Below are 21372 nucleotides of genomic sequence, written 5' to 3'. Positions count from 1 at the left end.
CAAAGGTAAATAATTATATGTGGACTTTTTACCTTTCTACCTAACATGTGATCTCTCCAGCCTGGTTGCTCACCCTGGATCTCCTCCCTGTGTCTCAAAAGTTTAAATTAGTCCAGATTGGATCAGACGTTTTCGTGTCCCAGACCTCCTCTGTCAGACTCTCTGAGATTTAGCAGCAGCTGTTCCTCTAGAACAGCTGGAATAAGACAAAGTAAAGCTGAACCCTACTGTGAAGCTCCAAAAGAAAAGACTGGAAAAAATAATTATATATGCCCTTTTTAAAAAAAACATGCATTAGGATATAGAATCGGTACTGCTGAACCTGTAGTATAAACACCTTGATTAAATTTACTGTCCATGGACACATACAGGTTTTTAAATCAAGTCGAATTTCGTCTAGATGTGATATCCAGATAACCCGGGCTGGTGATGATGGTAATGATCCACCAGGTGAGGGCGCTCTCCCTCTTTCAGTCGCCTGCATGCGTGTGGAATACCAATCCAGAGAACCCCCTGAACAATCAGCTCACAGAGAGATGAGATAAAGACTGAACCTTCACGTTTCCATTTTTTCCAGCTCTTCGAATGAAACATGTTTTTTTAACTTCTGAAATGCTTAAACTAAAACTTCTGCTGTGAGATTGTTTTGATAAACCAAAATTCCCACTTTATCTCAACAGAAAAACTTTATGGAAATCAGTCAAAGCCCAGAATGAGCGACCATTTTTCCATGAATTCAGCAACTCATCGTGTGCAGGTGCCGGAATGTATTCTTGTGTCATACTCCCGAGCTGCACCTCCGTGCGCTTTCACATCTGCCATTTGCGCTATACAAATGCAGGCCATTTACCATTTACCATTTTTACCATTTGCATCAGATTTCACTTTATCTTCTCCATTTCTCTCCACAAACACTAAAACGACACCTCTGTCCTATTACCTGCAGCTCCAGCGTAAATGTTTATGGAAATGGCTCGTCGGAGCAGGCCAAGTGTTTTCCATCAGCGGCTCTTTGCAGTAATAATACTGCAGTGTTGATGTCAGACCCGCCTTGCCTGAAGAGGGGAGGCTAATGGCCCCTTTCCCCCGCTGCATGAACCAGCGAAGAGAGGAGGGAGGGAAAAAAATCTAATTCACCTTAAATGTGCTGCTGCAGAGCTGGGAAGCGAGAGGGCATCTGTTCAGAGAGTCCCCATTAAAGGAACATCATGTAAGATCAACCACAACGCAATTAGGGAATATGGACACGAGTGAGAGTCTGCGAGGATCACACCTCTCACACACCTGTTGGCTTTCGGTGGTTTCTTCAAAGCACTGTTTTCATTTCAGTCCCCACTTTTAACATGAAAACTCAACTATAGAAGTGATTATTATTATTATGATGATGATTATGATGATGATGATGCTTATTATTATTATCATTATTATTATTATTATGTAATATTTTATTTAAACAAAAACACTGAGTGACAGAGCACATACCCCTGTAGTACATGTTTATAACAATATTAAAATTAAAATTCATAATATGTGTTGTTTATTTGTCATTTTCTAAAAAAGTTTTAAAGTAAATTATTAATTCATTGACTGCATTAGACAACTTTAGAAAATATGAACGCCCCGTCCCTCTTCTCAGCTGTTTCTCTTTCCCTCTTTCTTTCTCCCCTTCTTTCCCCCAGTCAAGTCTGTCCCGTATTCAGTAAGTGAAAATAAAATAAACAATAAAAGGTGAATCAAATGGACCATTACGGCAAGGCTGGGATGGTCAATTTGGTAAAGTAAATCCGTTGGGCATCTTTCTTTGCCTTTAGACAATAATTCTGATGGCAAAAGAGCCAAACGGGACAGGCAAAAAAAAAAAGAAAAAAAAAAGAAAATATGAACGCTGACAAGTTCAGAGACTTTCTCAGGAAGCAAAGATCGTTCAGCAGTTGATTTATACTCATTTATACTCATGTTAATTTAACAATACCTGCATATTCACTTGTATTTTTATTTTTATTCCTATTTATTCTATTTATCCCCTTCGTATATTTTATTTATATTGTCTCTGTATTTATATATATATGTGTGTGTGTGTGTGTGTGTGTGTGTGTGTGTGTGTGTGTGTGTGTGTGTGTGTGTGTGTATTATATATATATATATATATATAATATTCTGTAACTCTGTAACTTCTGTCGGTGCTGTGCTTTTTTGGAAATCGAATTTCCCAGAGGAACCCACCCGAGGGATTAATAAAGTTCTATCTACATCTATTAATATCCCTAATAACAAAAATAAAGTATTAAGGAGGAAATATAGATCCCAGTCAGTTTTCAACATTATATTCCGCTTACATAAGTGGTGACTATAGTCCAGAAATAAATATTTATTTTATTAATTCATTAATTTACAATCCTGGTGGATCAGTTGTTTCCATTATCAGGACCGTTGGATGCCTGCAGTACCGTCTCCGACCTATGGGGTCGCTGTGGAGTTGCGAGACACTTCAGGATGCTCCGGAAATATTCGACATAAACCGGAAAAGCTACACAATGGCTACGGCCAGCAGCATGTAGCCAACGCATCGACAGTTAAGATCTTGTTTTAATTAAGCTGTTTTAATCATTGCCTACTTGTTCGTATTTTAACCGTTGAAATAGAAACGACTGTTTACCGGAGATGGGAGTTCCGGCGTTTTTCCGTTGGCTCAGCCGAAAATATCCATCAATTATTGTGCACTGTGTGGAGGAAAAGGTGAGTGGTTAGCTTTGAAAGCTAGCAGCCTGTCCGAGGAACATTATCGGGAAGCTTTTTAACACTCTTCTCGCGCATTTGACTGCGTTTTAATCGCTGCACACAGCGGGTGAAGTTACTATGGCAATGCGAAATGTTTTGGCGAGAGTGGGGACGATAAATCAAAGCTCGTGCAGTCTGTTTACTTACACGTGACACTGTAAATAACATTGCTGCTGTGTGAATGTTTGAAACCCACGCGGAACTTTAACCTGACAGCAAACACAGAAAGTGTTTGGATTCGTTGTTTTTGTATTGTTAAAATTAACAATAGCTATAATTACTTTACTGGTCTGCTGTTAAACAGTACTGTGCAAATGTTTTGAGCCACTCCTCGTTTCTTTATGATTCACAAGAGCTATTTGCCATAAACATTGCATACAAAAGTAAAAAACTGTCTACAGCATACATATCCTGCGTAATCACAAAGCTTTCTGAAATCTGTGCTGTAACCTGACATACATGTCTGTAGAAATGTCACTAGGTTCTGTGTGAGTGCAGCTCACAACAGCTGAAGATGTATTTTTGTCCGGAGTTGCAGCTCTGATGCAAAAAATGTTATTTTTTTGTTTCCTTTCATGTTAACAGGGGAAGGAGTGTAATGGAGTTTGTATTCCTGTTGATACAACGAAGCCAAACCCCAATGAGGTGGAATTTGACAATTTGTACTTGGACATGAATGGGATCATTCACCCCTGCACGCATCCAGAAGACAAGTAGGAACCGTTCTCAGTTTAATCTGGACATAAAAGACCGATCTTCTGTATTTACAGCTCAGTTCATTTCTGATATAACAGAAACCTACTCCCTGTGAGGTTTTTGTTTCCAGTGTAATTTATTTGGAAGTCAATAATTTCATTGAAACAGTCTTTTTCTAAATTTGAAATATTTATACAAATTTATACATATATAAAAGTTCATAAATGAAGCCATACCAAGTCTTCACTTTGTCTCTTCCTCCACAGACCAGCTCCCAAAAACGAGGATGAAATGATGGTCGCGATCTTCGAGTACATTGACCGCCTGTTTAACATCGTGCGGCCAAGGAGAGTTCTCTACATGGCCATCGACGGAGTGGTAAGCTGCTGCCGTTAACAGAAACGTGCAGTTTTTTTCACTGATGAGCATTCACAAGTGTTACTGTGTGTGAAGTAAACTTGTTTTCAGTGTTACGCCGATCTGACAGTAGCTTTGATGTAAACTAAAGTTAACTCTGCCCAGGCTCCACGTGCCAAAATGAATCAGCAGCGCTCTCGGCGGTTTCGTGCCTCCAAAGAAGGGGTCGAGTTGGTGGAGGAGAAGAGTCGCGTGAGAGAGGAGGTCATCCAGAAAGGTGTTTTATTTGCCTCTTTGACTGCTGGACTGAAAATACGGGCAATATATTTTAATGTGATATTCAAAACACTGTAATGTTAACTGCGTCAAATTTGATGCATGGAGTTTTTGAGGGCTGTGCATCATCTGTGTGTATTTTTTTCCCAAAAAAACCTAAATTAACTGATTTTTAAACAATAAATTGCAAAAAAAAATGGCAGATGTACCAAATATGATAAAAATTAAACTTGCATATGCAAATTGATTGATTTTTTTTTTTAAAGTATGAAATGATTTATTAAACACTCCAGTTGAAAAATATTTTTGGACACTTATAAAACAAATGTGTATTTAATATATTCCTGGTGATTTTCTCTTGGAGGAAGATTGAAACTCTCAAAAAGAGTTTGAAGCATTACATCTGGAAAAAAAACAACATCCTGGTTTTTTGTTTGTTTGTTTTTAAACCCGATTGGATCAATTTCAGCTCAGTGTAAAAAATCTGCTGATTTTTTTCCCCTCTGATTCTTTCTCTGTCCAGCTTGGATAGGGAATGCAGCCACATGGGGGTAACTCCGCCCTCTAGTTTCTTCTCAGTATAATATTGAGATTTTTTTTTTTTTTCCGTCTACAGGAGGTTATCTTCCTCCGGAGGAGATTAAAGAAAGGTTTGACAGCAACTGTATCACCCCAGTAAGTTTACTCCATCCAGTGAAATCTTGCCTAACTTTTATTTACTTGTAACAACGTAGTTACAGGATTTGTACTTGAATGGATGATTCAGTGACTTTTCTCTGCAGGGAACAGAGTTCATGGACAACCTGGCACACTGTCTGCGATATTATGTGGCCGAAAGACTCACCAACGATCCAGGATGGAAGAATATTGTTGTGAGTCTAATTTATGGCCAGATGTTACCTGCCCACAACTATTTCTTTTATAAAATAAAATGACTCAGTTTAATCATCCTTACGTTCCTCTTTTTTTGTAGTTTTCAGCTCTTGGTATTTTGCATTTTCAGGCACTAATCTTCAGTTTCTCTGTTATCCAGGTCTTCCTGTCTGATGCCAGCGTCCCAGGTGAAGGTGAACACAAGATTATGGACTTCATCAGGAGACAGAGAGGTACATGCATTAACACTCAGAGCAATTCCAATGATTTAATTAAAGGGACCTTTTATGATTATTTCACCTCCATATTTTTATGGTTGGCTTTAATGAAGAAGCTTTGCAATACTTAATGTTCAAAATAATCTTCGTCTTTCACTGGGTCTTGGTGTAGTGCCTCAGTGTTTTAGGTCCTTAAGCCAACTTTGTTCTGATTGGCTGTCGCTCCCAAACTGAAGGTTTGTGCCTGAGATGACCATATTAAGTATGTCTCATCTCGTCAGCAGCAGGATAGATTGGAGCAGTCTGAAGCTGAGCTTTGACATATGTTGACCTCATTGTTTGAATCCTTGAAGCCATTTTTTATGTAAGACCGTGTTTGTGATAGAAGAAATGAAAAAAGCACAGTAATTCCCCTTGAATGCAGCTGCACTGCAGAATGGTAAATGGAAAAAACGAAAATATGGGAGGCTTCTGATGTGAAGTACTCTGAACTGTAGTCACAGATTCACAGTTCAAAGTTAAAGTGCTGTTGATTATCAGGTTGACTCTTCTATCTTGAAGTCAAATTTGATAGGTGACCTTTGATGACCAAACATCAAGTACAAGCCTTCACCCCCCCCCCCACACACACACACACACACTCTGTCTGATCTTCTGTTGACTCGATGTTTATGGTCGACTCTTGCAGCTCAGCCCAACCATGACCCCAACACGCATCACTGCCTGTGTGGAGCTGACGGTAAGCCTTCAGATCCGCCCTCTTAAAGTCAGGATAAGTGCTCTTAATAGAAGCCATTTACCTCCTCTGACCCAGCATATTCAAGAGATCTTGTGTTGCTGTCTGAATGACTAATTTATATTTTAACCAAGTAGTTTGACCATGTGTTTTCGTTGCATGTCAGCTGACCTGATCATGCTGGGCCTGGCCACTCACGAGCCAAACTTCACGATCATCAGAGAGGAGTTTAAACCCAACAAACCGCGACCTTGCGGTCTCTGCGGACAGACTGGCCACGAGATCAAGGACTGTCAGGGGATGCCCAGAGAGAAGCAGGGGCAGGTGAGGAACACGACTCTGAAGTTTACGTCCCTGTTAGCACTGCTGTCTGAAAAAACAAAGCTTTAAAGCGTAGTTTGAAGATCCACGATTTGAGTGAAAGTCTTTGACTGGAACATTTGTTTGTGCACATTGCAAAATGAGCTGTGAATTTTTTTTCAGTGTAGGAGCTGTTTAAATGGGCCATGTTTGTTGTCCTACAGGAATTTTAACTGGAACCACCTCTCAACCATGTTTGTGGTGCTTTTTGGAGCATTTTAGGAAAATTACCTGATAGTTGTACTATCGCGCTGACCTAGAAGTTTGTGGTTTGGTTTTGCTGAATGAAGTTTTAACATTTTATCAATCTGTTATTATGCAATTAGCATGTTTCTGTATCTTTGTTACGCCTGCACAGTTTACAGGTGGAGCTTTCTAACCAAGCCAGCTAGTGTTACATAATAACTTAGGACTCCACCTCTTGTCTAAATATGGTCAATTCTGGCTCAAAAAATACTGCTGAAAAATAATTGATGTTTGATGTCCCATTGCTGACATTTGCCATTTAAAGTGCGCAGTATACACTCTGTCAGCGGACTGAACCTATGTCTGTTTTACAGCATGATGAGTTTGCAAACACGATGCCGTCGGCTGAGCAGGAGTTCATATTCATCAGACTGTGTGTTCTGCGGGAGGTCAGTCACTCAAACTCACTTCGATCAGCTTTCTTTCTTTTTAGTTGTTTATTTTAGGGTCAAAATCTCACCTTTTGTTCACAAACATGAAATCGATCTAGAACGATCAAATTTGTGCAATCCAACTGGAAGGGTTCAATGAGTTTTACAGAAATAAAACGCAGTGGGTTGCCTTTGTGGTGCTTAAAATGATGGTTCCTAACCTCGGGCACCTCTGAAACTATTTTGAGGAAGAGTAAGAATATGAAATAATGTTTTGAGAGTTCGTTACATGTGTTTAATATATTCTGTTCAGTGTTCAGGTCAGCTTCGCTGTAAGATTTCAGCCTTACCTTGAACATTTCCTTTGAATCATCAGCTTTTCTTTTTTTCTCAGAAGTAATCAAAGACAGACTGCAGAGGAATGTTCTGCCTCTATCTGTTATGGACAGCATTTGAACATGAAAGCAGGAGCTGAAGTGTTGCTTCAATGATAAAATGACCTTCTCAATCATCTCCATTAATTCTCATATTTTCTTTAGTACCTGGCCAGAGAGCTGACCATGGCCAGTCTGCCTTTTCCCTTCGACTTTGAGAGGAGTGTAGATGACTGGGTCTTTATGTGTTTCTTTGTTGGAAATGACTTCCTACCACATCTTCCGTCCTTAGAAATCAGGTGAGCATCAGTTCATCGTCCTAAAACTGCTTTATACAGTTCTTTCATCAGGGACTATCAATCTGAAACACGCTGTTTAAATGTGGTGTCAATTCAGGAAGTGGTAACAGGGGTGTCTGCAGTGAAAGGTTATTCAAGAACTTATTATGAAGCGCTGTCATAAGTTTACTTTAATAATACCCAGAATGTACATACAGTTACTCACCATGATGTAAAAAGGGGAATCAGAGAAAACAGTAGGGTAATATTTAATGATTGGGTTACAAATAAGCCACAAATTCACAGAAAAATGGGGGAAAAAACACCAACAACAAAAAAATGTCCAAAAAAGAAACATAATGAACAAAACTCAAATGAAACAAAACACATAAATATAAAAAGACCCCAAAATGAAGAAAATGAAAGAAAACAAAGTAAAATGCACATGTTTGAGGAGTAAAACTACTTTTCATTTGTTATTCATGGGACAAGGCCACAGCAGGTAGCTTTTCTATTTATTTATTTATTTATTTATTTATTTTTTAAATCTGTCCTTTCTGACTCTACCCCAAAAAGGCATTTCTGTCTCCTCCCAGACTTTACTCGGGTGAATAGATTTTTATGTATTTATTCCTGAGCTTATTAGAATCCATCCATGTTTTTTCACTTAATAAATAAATAAATAAAACATTTCAAATAAATATAAAAAATCAAGTGATTTAAATAATAGATTTGGTGAAATAAATAAAAATGTAATAATAATTACATTTAATAATAATTATTTAATAAATTTAAATATATAAATGTAAACAATTAAAATGAATATAATTAAATTTAACAAATGTCCTGGAGAGAGTATTTATGTATTTATTTTTTTATTATTGGCTCTAATTACAAAGCCACAAGTTCATCTCATAGCTAATCAACTGTCAGAAATGTTATATTAAGTGCTGTATCCACTGTAACGCTATTATTATTTTCTTTATTGTGTTTTTCATACTCGTATAGTTTTCAAGCTTTTTGTGCTGTTATTTGTTTGTGCAATATACAGAAGGTGTTTGTTTTTTTTCTGTTGTATAAAAAAAGATTTGAGATTTGTATGTTCAGTCTTCCATCCCTATTAATGAAATAAAAGTTGAGGAGTTTGTTTGCATCTGTGGTTCATGGTTTTGTTTGTTTCCCCCAGAGAGGGAGCGATAGATCGACTGGTCAGGATCTACAAAGATGTTGTTCACAAAACTGGAGTGAGTGTCATCATTTATCTGAGCTCTGCAGGCAGCAGTGTCCAGGGTTTTTCTATTTGTTTGGTGTGTTTTTTTTTTTTTGTTTTTTTTTTTCTTCAAATGTTTTAACCAACGCTGGAAGAAAAATGATATCATTGTTATATATAGATATAGGTATCATTGTTTTTGAACAATTGCACTTAATGTGTAGAGTCACCCTGTGCATACGTGCTTCTGCAGGGCTACCTGACACAGAACGGATACGTCAACCTGGAGCGAGTTGAGATGATCATGCAGGCTGTGGGCGTTGCTGAGGACAACATCTTCAAGAAACGCAAAGAGGATGAGGTGATTTTCACAACTTTCTCTCCTCAGATTTAGTCTTTTAGACCTGAGATGAAGACGAGGAAATGTTCGAGTATTTCTGCTCTTTATGAATCTATTTTATCGTTCACGATGTCATCTTCTTTCTTTAGGAAAACTTTAAGAGAAGAAACAAAGAGAAAAGAAAAAGAATGAAAGTGAGTATGATGAAAATGATGCTGATATTTTGGCTTTATAGTTTAAATTTACTATATAGGATCTTTGTTGTGCCATAAAGTAAACTTTTCAGGTGTTTCTGCTGCTAAAGTTTAGCCTTTATTTTCAATGCAGAGTCACCTCCGAAGGGGCAGAAAACCTAATGTGTCATTTTCTGCCTAATCAGCAGATATCACTTAAAAATACTTTTCTAGTTCGAGTTGAACTCAGATGGAGAAGTTTATATCAGTCTCATTTTCATGGTTACTAAAGACACTATAAAGCTATAAACACAGCATGCAATTAAAATGAAGCTGATTTAATCGGTGTGATTCGACTTCACCCAAAAACAAAGCCTAGAGTAGAAGTCAAAGTGTGACAGTGTTTCTGTTTTACTTATGGCATGCCACGTTTCTGATCAGTCATCGAGAGCCTGCTGCTCTTAGCATTTCCACTCATCCTGATGTTCCCTAAAACTATTTGAAACTACACATGCTGTTTTATTTTTGAGTTCTCATAGTTGCATTCTTACAGTTATGGGCTTGAGTTGAGATATTCTGTCCATGTTTCTGCAGGCGGAGCAGCAGGGCCCGGCCTACCTGACCACGGGTCAGTTTGCCCCTCATGCCCTGGGGAGAAGAGACCGACCCGAGGCTGTCCAGAATGCTCGGCACCAGGCCTGTGACATGAGGATGCAGTCAAACATGGTAAAGCTGGGTGTTTCTATCAGATTGGTTTTGTTTTGTGTAAAATCTTTAAGTACTGATGGTCAGTTTGTCAAAACTCTTACTGATTCTTGCGTAATGTTGTCGTGATCTGTCATTCTGAGATTTTTCTCAGAAATATGAGTTACCACCGAGCTGGACCAGCAATCCATACTTGGTGTGGTCATATCCAGCATTGTGTTTTTCATAGAGGTCCGTTACACTCAGTATTGGTTTTGTTGGGCACAATCAGACCTCAGGTCTGTGCCATTTATACCAACACTGAGGGCGCGAGTACTCTTTGCATTACTCTGAGTGATGGGTGTCGCCACTCAGACCAAACCACCACATGTGTGCTCGTGTAGCAGGAGAAGAAGTCAAGACGGAAGTTTCTTCAACCCGTGCAAGGCTACAACGAGTGAGAGGCGCGCAATAGGCCAAAATAACACCAAAAATGCAGCCAGTAAATATGACGTCACTCCTGCTGTGTGGCACCATTTGCGAGGTCGAGAATTGCAGGAATAACGGACCCATAAGTCATGTGATTATTGTATCCTGTACTGTTTTGTTTGAAACCTGACATTTTATTGCAATGAGCCATGGAGTCCTTTTCCTTTCTCCCCTCAGAGTGCTGCTCAATCCTTGAAGGCCATGATGAAGAATGGAGGCAATGTAAGTTGGCAGTTGTATATCACTGTGTTAACATTGACTCGCTGCGTTAGTTTTCAGCACAATGCCTTTTGTTCTTGGACTCGAGCTGTGCAGGATTTATGCTTCCAAATAATCATCATTTCCTTTATACTGAGCCTCAGTGGAGCCCCCTCTGTTCATCCTCTTTTGAAACAATCGTCTTTGCTCTTCTCCACGCCCAACTTTCTTCTGATTGGTTGCCCCTCTTAAGTGGAATATAAGTGGGAGGTCACACTGAGAGTTGTGTGCCTAAGTTGACCACAATATGAGTTGTGATTTTTTTTTTTTTTTTTTTTTTTTTTTTTGTTGGTGCTGGTTTTTGTGTTCAGCATCGTTTTAAAGTGTGTCAAGTCATAAATAACCAACAGGAAACCAAACCACTGACACGCGGGAGAGTTTGTGTCCTCACCATTTCGATCCCCTGAATAATCTCTTAGTCTCTTCACAATCTTCTCTCCTCCTCTTCTTCTCAAGTGTGTGTCTGTTTACACCTCCAGGGGCTGGAAAACACCCAGTTAAGGACTCGGGGGATTTTAATTCTGCTGTTTAGGTTATTGGGAAAAAGGCTTTTTTTTTTTTCCCTGTAGAGATTCTTCTATCAGCAAAATATAAAAATTAATTTGATTTAAATGCTGCTCTATCAGTCAGTTTGTGCGTTTCTTCTCTGCCATCATTTATATTTGGAGAAAATGGCAGCCTGTTTAAAAAAAAAACAAAAAAACAAAAAAAACAGAACTGAACAAAACGCCAGCGTCTGTATTCTAAAGTGTCTCCCAAGTTGGTAAATTTCCTGCCGTCGTGCAGCGTTAAATTTTTATCGGCTGTCAATAGGCGACCATACATTAGCACATGAATGAAAAGAGTACAAAGGCTTCAAGGGGGCAAAAAAAAGGAAAGCTTGTAGCTAAGGCAGCGGATTCAGTGTCCTTCAAACACAGACAATACACATGTATATGCAGGAGCAGCTTTACCTGACGTGAATGCATATAGTCGACTCATTGTGAGCAGAAAGGTGTTATAATGCTCAGCATTTACTATATATATATATAGATAGATATCTATAGATAGATAGATAGGCAGTTTTTATATACCCTTTTTTAAAACGATTAACCAATAATCACGTTTCATTTGAACTACAGGAAATATTGATCAGTTCAATCTTCTCCTTTTTAAAGATTTTGTTGCTTCTCTTGGTCGAATAATACATTTTAAAACTGATGCAAATGTACTACTATACTAGTACTTGGATAAGAGATTTTTAAAAGTATTACATTAGTGACCTGAGAATCTGTTCTCTTCAAATGAAAGAGTAATATTACCAACTTAGACCTGTGTAACTAAAACAGACATGGTCCAGGAATTATTTTTGTTTTGAGTTATATTAAAATGCAAAGCAATCGCTTTAGATTGTATCAGATAACGAGAATGAACGCCGACTGCGGTGGAGCACAGCTCAGTGACCATAAAGCTTGTTCAGGAAATTTTAAAATATTCTGCTATTTCCAGCGACACACCGGTTTAATGAAACTGTTTCTTTGGGGAGAATTTAAAGATTTCCGTCTGCACAGGCAGAACTGTTAAAGCTCAATGCAAACACTACAACACTGCTGCTGTGTGAAAGGAAAGACCGCTAACCTGTTGTGTTTGAAAGTGCTTCTGCTCATGCTCAAGTAGTCCAGTCAGGGTTTTAATTGTGTGTGTGTGTGTGTGTGTGTGTGTGTGTGTGTGTGTTTGTGTTTTTTGGGGTTTAATCACCCTCGGTAGTCGTCTGCAGGTCCCAGTGACAGTGCAGACAGCAGGGGAGTGAAGAGGAAAGCTGATGACAGCGATAGCGAGCCGGAGCCTGAAGACAACGTCAGGTAAATCCTTACAAACTAGGTGGGCGGGCTCACAGCAAAGGGTGGGATTACTGTGTTTTAATCTAAAGTGAATACAGAATCTCCCCCAATTTCTTATATTTGCTAACCCGCATTAATTTCATTTTTAGAATTAATAAGCCTACAAATAAATTGTTCCCCTTTAAACGATTCAAGCAAACAAACTTCTCACGTGCACCATATCATCTTGTTCTCTTCTGTAACTACTTCATGTTTTCATTATATCCATAAACTCATGTTCCTGTAGTTTGTTCATCACAGGTATGCAACATGCAGAGGTGTACACTATCTTCTAGATAGACTTCTTCATCCTACCTGTATATGCAATAAACATTTACAGCAGGATGTTAGCTTGTGCATACATTATCTTCCTATAAATATCTTCGTCATCCATCATTTGATCCGAAGTCTTATTTAGTCTTAAATCTTAGTGCAGACAGTTAGATTCCAGACTGACGGTTTAATTTCAGGATATCTTTTCCCCCGTTTCTCCTCTTTGGCTCTATTAATCATGACAGCGCTCTTATGCTCTGCTCATTTTCCACATCATAAGCAAAGCATATATGAAGGAGCTGCTGGAGACCACTGCAAAGAGGACTAAAGACCACAAAATCATCTGCATACATAATGTGGTTCACTAGAAAGCTGCTATTCATCCACCCACTTTCAGCTTCTTTGATAAGTCATCAACATATAGATTAAAAAGAACCGAGGATACAGCTCCAGTAAGCCTGAACACTCGTGATGAACACTTATGGTGTATTTTGGCACCCCTCTTTTGACTCAACACACTTTTTCCCCCCTGTATTTATTTACAATTAGGAATGTGCACACAGGTCAGTGAATGTTTGGCTTTAAAGCCAAAGTGGTTGTCAGTGGAATTAATAAAGATATTTATTTAAAGCTTGGCATAATTTAAACTTCAGCTGTAGGCCTGTCAAGACTCCCTGTCTTACTGGGTTTATTCTTTTTTTATGATTAAAGAAACCCAACAGCACATAGAAATGTCATTTTAATCATTTTAATAACTCATACAACTTTGTAAGCAAGACATTTTTTATTTTAAGTTAATTATAAGTAAAGTTAATCACAATAAATTAATTTTGGTGTGAAAACAAGGTTTCATAACACAACTTTCACTGACTTCTCAGGTACAAACTCTCAAAGTGCCCACACCAAAGAGCTATGCTTGAATTAAACCTGCTTTTACAAACCGCCACGACCCGAATAATACTCTGCAAGTAACAAAGCTGGCGTGTCAGACAAGCTGCTCATTGGCTCCTTTCTCAGCACATTTAGCGTCTCTGCTGGGCTCACACGGTGACCAGAAAATAGGCAAAACAAAATTATTTGTTTATGAGGTCAGTCATTTATTTCATTATTATTGTAAATCGGCTGCTGTCTGTCGAGTTTTCTTGAAGCTGTTTATAACTGGAAGCTCCTTCATAACCACAAATAACCTGTAATTTGAATGCCCAGGGAACCGCGTGCGTGCAGTTAATAAAACACCTTAAAAATAAATCTGTGCAGATGAACTTCAGTCAGCAAAGGTCGCTTTAACAAACAGAAGAGGAGAGACGTGCTCATTAATGCCACCGAGCTGCACCACAAGCTCTTTAACTCTCTGCCATCTCCGCTGCGCGCACACACACACATATTAGTACGCACATTTGTACACACACTCCCTGCTCTGCTGAACAGCTCCCACTTCCCCTCTGCACGTGATTAATATGGAAAGCAGGAGCGTTCGAGTAAATTCCTCTGTGACGCACTCGTCAGAGCTGCTAAATCCATCGGGCTAAATTGGTATTCATGGAGGCTTTTCTCTCAGGAGTCGGCAGCTTCCCGCAGGCCGCTCCGAGGAGCCGCCGCGCAGATGCCGGACGACCCTGATTATGTGTGCAGAACGGCATCGCCGCCCCAAATCTACCGCGAAGTCATAGCCGTTGAACTGTTCCAGCTGGTTTTTCAGCCTATAGATGAGCCATTTATTTGAATATGTTGTTCAGATTTACCTAAACTGTAAAGATTTGGTCATGTCAGCCAATAATCAACAATGGATTTGCAATTCTTGGCCATTGGCAGTATTTGTACCAGTGGAGTTGATTTCCCATATTCCCATCTTTATTACTAACTGAGATATCAAGCTTTTGTGTGGTCATCAGTACAGGTGGGGGCAGTCTAAAAAAAAATTAGACATTGTGAAGTTGTTGGAGGTGGTGGGGTTCAGACAGATGTTACTGATGTTGAATGAAAGCATGTTAGTGGAAGTCTGGAGCTGTGCGCAAATTAATCCACATTTTAACCCCCAAAATGTTGCATTGGGCAGAATTCCCTCAAATGAGATTTTATTTAAAGGTCAGTGTTGGGAAGGTGGGTGTTGATGCCTAATTAACTACTCCAAAGGTCATCTCCTGGCCTTTTGGACAGTCCACTGGTAAATAGGAAATTTGACTGGCTGTGGTAGTTGACACTGTTCTGATGGATGGAAGATGGAAGAAAAACAAGCAAAACAAAATGCAGAGCACTTACCATCAACTTCCCCGTGCCACATTTTCTGGCTGTACTACTACTAGCTAAGACTGATTTGTGCACGCACGCTGACAGAGATACTTGTTAATTATTATTCATTTGAATTCTTAAGGAGACTGATGACTAAATTACTTAATAATAACCCCACAGTGTGGTTTCCAGTAAGATGACTTAAATCTCAGTGTTTGGACCTGTGTGTAATGTCTTTCTTGGTTAGTGCTGTTGGTTAAGAAGTTAGTTCAATCTTCTGAGTGAGTGTGACCACCCCTTTGTGTCCTGCAGGTTGTGGGAGGAAGGCTGGAAGCAGAGGTACTACAAGAACAAGTTTGACGTGGACGCGACAGATGAGGATTTCAGGCGGAAGGTGGTCCAGTCGTACGTGGAGGGTCTCTGCTGGGTACTGCGCTACTATTACCAGGTAACTGAAGTCACACGGTGGGTTCAGTACTGTGTACAAACGAGCATGTCTTCAGCAGCGATGTGTTCTTTTTTTTTTTCCCGTGTTTTTCTTTTCCTGCTGAGAAACATATTCTCACTGGTTTATAAAGCCTTTACTTCACCCGGATGCTAGCTTTAGAAACCGTTTAATAGTTTTCTTTGAACTTTGAACCCCGAGCTTTCATTACATACCACGATCCAAGCTAAATTTCCACCTTTACAAATGGAGAGGCAGGTGTATTTAGTCGTTTTTTTGATGAATTTATGCACAACATCAACCTTTCTGATCCTGTTCCTGAGTTACAGAATCAAATTATGTTAAGTTCCCAAATATTGCTGGTAAGGTTAAGAGTTTATTTTTCAGAGCAGTGCTTCTCTCCTTGAACTTCCACATACTCGTCTTTCAGCAGTTCTTTTTCTCTTTTTTTGTAACATTTTTTTAGTTAAGGTCTTATTTATACATGTGTAAAAAGATTAATCACATGAAGTTCTTGCTAACAAAAGTTAACGATAGCTTTCGTAAAATTAAATCAAGAGTGTGGCTGCCACAAGGTGAATTCTAACTTTTGGATATTTTAGCTTTCATGTAGACACTGAGGGGAAAAATTTAAGGTGAATGATGCACAGAGTAGAACTTTGTGCTAACAGTGCAAACAAAGACTGAGAAAATCACTAAAGTTTTTGAGGGGAAGCTAAAGGATAAGGATGCTTTTTTTTTTTCTTTTTCTTGTCATTTCGCGACCAGAACCTGTGTTTGACACAGAAACCTCACATTCTCTGTAAAGGTGAACCTGTAAGGTACATCGACTGAGTAACATGGATAAAGCCATTTATAGAATAGAATATAAAGCTTTGTCATTGTGTTCAGCATACAGTGAGAGTCTCTGTCCTGCTCGATGCATCAGGGTTAAGTATCGCTCATTAGTTTCTGAAGCATTTGATCATTCTGGATTTTGTTGCTGCTTGCTGAAACCTGAGTTACGGGAAATGGGTGGATCTGACTGAGAAGAGCACTACATGTTGATACTTGCTTTTCCTCTGCTGTATCCTCGATTTTACTTTAAATACACAAAATGAATTCACGTATACTTTAAACTAGCAGCTGAGAGCATCAGCTAACCAGAAGGGACTTTGCTGAAGTCATAAACAAAGTGTGCAGGAGGGACACTTTCCTGTAGATCTGGATACAACAGGAGTTGTTCATGCAGTGAAAGGAGTTGCCCCCTGCTGGACATTAAAGATAAGTTGCTTTCATTTTTCACCACAAGCTTGTAGAGGTAGTGGGAGAGGCAGCCTAGTTGTGTGAAGTCTTCTCCAGGTCTATGTGGAAACGAGCTTCATGCCCTGTGAAACGTCCATTGATGGTAAAACCTGGTTGTTCAGTATATTCAGGTGTTCACATGACATAATTATTTAGGAAACTAACATTGCTGAGCCTTGATGTAAGCAACTGATAAAACTGCCTTCACTTGCTTGTATTGTTGCTGCTAGGCATGTGCTTAACTTAATTTGATGTTCTTCTCACTGTGATGTTCCTGTCACTCTAAATCCGGGTGTATCTGGGCTTATTAGACCACATGACCTGGGTTCAGTCTTTATGCTTCCTAAAAGATTTGAACCTGTTTAACAATTAGCTTCACTGATAGCTGGTTTTCTTAAGGGTACACGTGTTTAGTCCCAACACCGTGAGGCCTATTCATATTCATATGTGGAAATGCTCTTACTTTTAGTAATACAGCCGTGAGTGCTTCTGATTTATTTTTAGTCTATTTGATTTCACCAAACTGTTAAGTGATCTCTGATAACAATTTCTTTTCTAACCATGTTTCTTCCTCAAGGAAGAGCATTTGTCCTTCCAAAGTTTTAATAGTGTGTTGGAGAGCCTAAAGCTCAGTCTTCAGACTGGTCTGACTGCTCTGTTTCATTTCTTTAACTACTTGTGGTCTTGTGTGAAGTCAGAGAGAGGATATCCTTAATGTGGTTCAAACCTTTTGTTTATACGGAGCAGCCAGTGAGAAGAAGTTAGTTTAAGGGAGGGGAGCTAAAACGTCAGAGGCTAAACTGATTGGAACAATAAGAATAAGGACTATTCTGAACTGTGAATTATGCAAAGCTACTCTAGTAGAGTCCAAGAATCAAAATATGGAAATGAGTAGAATCAGATCAGAACCACTTGCTTGTTGTTTTTGAAGATGATTTGCATTTGAATAGGACTCGGAGGAAAAATGTTGTGTGATGATTGAAAACATGAAAATAAAAGATCGCTACAGCTTGATCTTTAATCCTGCCTGACCACACACCTGATAGGAAGTAAACCAAACCTTAATGAGGAGTCGGTACACTTACTGTTGCTGAACAAACATGTCTGACACAGAAATGCGAACTTTACTTCCCACAACTCACCTCTGAGGTAACAAGGTCCTCTGATAAATCCTCCTCACAAGTGAATTAACCCAGGGACTGATATGTGTTTCGTTGCATTTAGATGAAGCCTTCCGACATGAATGACTCTCACTTTTATTATTATTTACTATGTTTTTATTTTAGTTTTACTTATTTACACGAAATAAACTCGTGCTCATCTAACACTGAGATCTGCTGCTGTTGTTTGCAGTGTGATTATACACGAATCATTGTAGTGTTGTAAAATATTGATCTTTATGTTGAAATGAAATAATCAGCTGGGGTCCCTCTCCAGGAGAGCCAGGGCGCTGAGCCGGGGGGGATTTGTCCTGGCTGATTGTGCTCTCCTCGTATGCACACTCTGTCGACTCCACACGCTCGCCAATCCAAAGCCCGTCTCAGGGGGCCGCTCTGAGTGAATTCATTAGCGGGCCCTTGACGGACGGAGACGTGTCTGCTCTTCGCTGCCACACATTCACGTTTCTCCTCGCCACTGACTGAGTTAAGATCACGCACACCTCACCAAGTGATCGGGGAAGACAGAGCTCAGTTTATCCCCGTTCTGTCTCTGCTTTTCATCATAAGGGCAAAAAACTAATTTTTTTTTCCTCCAGTAATCTGTTGGATGTACAGAAAAGGTCTCCTCTGCCAATAATTCATTTCTTTACAACCGAATGGCCGCAAATGACAGTTTTCCAACTAGCAGGCTGTTCTCTAATGGCAGTTTGAATGTTCATGCTTTGTTGACACTGGTGATTTGCCTTTTTAGTATTTTTATTGTAATTTGCGGCGGTGCATGCAGATGTTAATGGGCTCTATAGCATTACAGGACTGACAGGCAATTTTGAAGGGCAAAGTTGTCGGGGTAAAAGTCAACGAAGGGAGAAACCTGTGTCCAAAAATTTTATTTTATTTCAGGCTGAATGGAAACTGAGCTTTATTTCTTCAGTTTAAAGAAGGTTGAGCTGTTTCCTGATTTCTCTACATTTCATGGCTGATGGACCCGAGTGTTCCCAGCATTGTGACAAAAAACAAACCATATGAAAGTTATCTAATGAGCGCATATTGAAAAATAAATATAAGCAGAATGTTTGTGGTGAGCCCTGACACATTTCAAATCTCTTTAAGGATTTGATGTTGCTCATCAGTGGTGATAATTATACAGGGCGAGTTTTGTTGTTCTTATAACTTTAAATGGAGATGATCAATTTAAAATGTTTGTTTAAAAACTTTGGCAATCACTGGGGTAATATTACTGTAATCTTGAGTCATCTGTCATTTTTCTTCAGTATTTTTATTGGGTTTTGTTTAAGAAATAACAAAAAACTTGAGCAGCTGGATAGTAACTGGATCCTAAGTCAACCAATTCAGACGTACTTTCATACTCGCAGTCGTTAAACATGCACAGATTATGAACCAATGAAATATCAAATTTTAAAATGGTTACATGAATAAATGTCCCACATTTTTACAGATGTCTGCTTTCCAGTTTCAGAAACAAATCATACATCGCTCAATGTGGATGTTAATAACCAGTGAACAAATGATATTTTGTGGATATTTCAGTGCCTCCCAAATAATTTTAGTGAAATGTCATAAAATAGTTTTCTTTTCAACATGTGGATTTTAAATCAGTAAATTCAGTTTATTTAAAAAAAAAAAAAGATCTGTTAATGCATTTTTGATTATTTGACTCACTAATGTGAACACAGTGTGAATAAATCACCCATTTATATATTTAAACTGAAAGGTCTGTGTATGTTGAATCTGTGGCTCCTTCATGTACTTAATAACATATTGAGGTAACAACTTTCACTTCCTGTTGTCAGCTGTTCTGAGTCAGGACAGTAAGTGTGTATATGTGTGTGTGTGTGTGTGTATATATATATATATATATATATATATATATATATATATATATATATATATATATATATATATATATATATATATATATATATATATATATATATATATATATATATATAATTTTTTTTTCATATTTCCCCCCCCCCCCCCTTGTTGCTGCAGTTCGTGATCTTTGACCCTGCCAGCCTCTGCCACAAATGAACCGAGTCCTTGAGACAAAACATTTTGCCATATTACCATAAATGATCTGTGCGATCGTCCGAATGTGGCGATCAGAGCCTCCTCTGCCTTTTATCATGGTAAAAGGACCGTATTATCATTTGAATGACCACCTTTAATAATAGAGTGCTGGGCTTTAAAGCTGAGATTGGCTGAGATGCGAGGATTGGTGGATTTACCGGAGGACCTCGTTTTCTCAAAGGTGGATTGTGGGAAGTGAAGGTTGTTCTTTGGTGCGAGGCATGTTTGCTCAGGAAGGATAAGTGGTCCAACTGCATGGTGACGACTTTTTTTTTTTTTTCTTTCCCCAGAGCTTTTTTTCTTCTTTGTCAGCAAACATTTCTGAAACACAGAACAGAGGAAGGTGATTACATTTTAGATGCAAGAGCCTCTCAGCAGGTGTGGGAGAGATGTATTTATTTTCTTTCCCTCAGAGGCATCATGGTTTGAACTACAGTCTAGTTTTAGTTTTTTTTCCCCCTCATTCTTGTTGTTTAACCATCAAGCCAAAAAAAAAAAAAAACTAAAAAAAAATAATCTGGCATGTCTGAAAGTGTAGAAAGTTTGAATAAAAAGCAAAAGCTGCCTGAGGATTCAGTGAAAGGTTTAAAATGTCAGCACTGCCACCTTAGACTGGTCAGATTGGATTTTAAGCTTAGTGCTGCTAAAGAAAAAGGGCAGAGAAAAGCTTTCTGCTTCCATTTCGAAGTTGCTTTTAATTTCTTTTTCCCCCTCATCTGGGTGCTTGAGTTGATATCGTGCCAAACGAGCTAATGCTGAATGAACAACAATAAACTAACACCAATGATTAAACTGAGCAGAAAATGAGTCACCAGATTTTATGAGAGTTATGCCTAATGTGAGTGACTGAAATGTGTTGATTTTTGGATTTTTTCCTGTATTTTTATTATTGTAAAGTGAACATAAAGCAAATTTATTATCCAGGTAAGGGATAAAGCCACTAAGAACTCCACTGGTGAGATGTGGATCCTTCTTCATATTTGTGAATAACTTCCATGTGTGCACCAGCATCACACTTAATTACTTTGTATGTAATTACATACATTTAATTACTTTATATGCAACAAGCTTCTTTTTTCAGTCAAACATTGGCCCCATTAACTGATCTTAAGCTCAGAGCTAAGTTGTTGATTGGAATTGTTTACTCGTTGATTTGCAGGGCTGTGCTTCTTGGAAGTGGTACTTCCCGTTCCACTACGCACCGTTCGCCTCTGACTTCAAAGACATCAAAGACATGTTCTCAGACTTTGAGAAGGACACCAAACCAGTAAGAATGGATTTATTTCTCTCCTCCTCATTCTCAATCTTTCTCTC

At 38.8% G+C, this 21372-nt stretch overlaps 1 protein-coding gene across 1 annotated transcript in view; it reads left to right on the top strand.

The window, feature by feature from the left end:
• Positions 1–2434: 2434 nt before the first annotated feature.
• The window catches only part of xrn2 (5'-3' exoribonuclease 2), a 44361-nt gene continuing 25423 nt past the window's right edge, over positions 2435–21372 (top strand). The window contains exons 1-19 of the mRNA XM_086265131.1: positions 2435–2736; positions 3364–3491; positions 3741–3852; positions 3997–4108; positions 4724–4782; positions 4890–4979; positions 5141–5213; positions 5887–5937; positions 6101–6258; positions 6855–6929; positions 7451–7584; positions 8750–8807; positions 9027–9134; positions 9263–9307; positions 9881–10012; positions 10637–10681; positions 12464–12558; positions 15391–15526; positions 21218–21325. Of these exons, the coding sequence (XP_086121257.1) occupies positions 2662–2736; positions 3364–3491; positions 3741–3852; positions 3997–4108; positions 4724–4782; positions 4890–4979; positions 5141–5213; positions 5887–5937; positions 6101–6258; positions 6855–6929; positions 7451–7584; positions 8750–8807; positions 9027–9134; positions 9263–9307; positions 9881–10012; positions 10637–10681; positions 12464–12558; positions 15391–15526; positions 21218–21325 (1794 nt within the window). The 5' untranslated portion in view covers positions 2435–2661. The remainder of the gene's footprint in view (positions 2737–3363; positions 3492–3740; positions 3853–3996; positions 4109–4723; positions 4783–4889; positions 4980–5140; positions 5214–5886; positions 5938–6100; positions 6259–6854; positions 6930–7450; positions 7585–8749; positions 8808–9026; positions 9135–9262; positions 9308–9880; positions 10013–10636; positions 10682–12463; positions 12559–15390; positions 15527–21217; positions 21326–21372) is intronic.

Source organism: Aulonocara sp. 'chitande type north' Nkhata Bay, linkage group LG15 (assembly GCF_057382095.1).
Source record: "Aulonocara sp. 'chitande type north' Nkhata Bay isolate Kocher_YH1m ecotype deep benthic linkage group LG15, A_spYH_male_GT1.1, whole genome shotgun sequence".
Classification (NCBI taxonomy): domain Eukaryota; kingdom Metazoa; phylum Chordata; class Actinopteri; order Cichliformes; family Cichlidae; genus Aulonocara; species Aulonocara sp. 'chitande type north' Nkhata Bay.
This window is presented reverse-complemented; position numbering and strand designations above follow the sequence as displayed.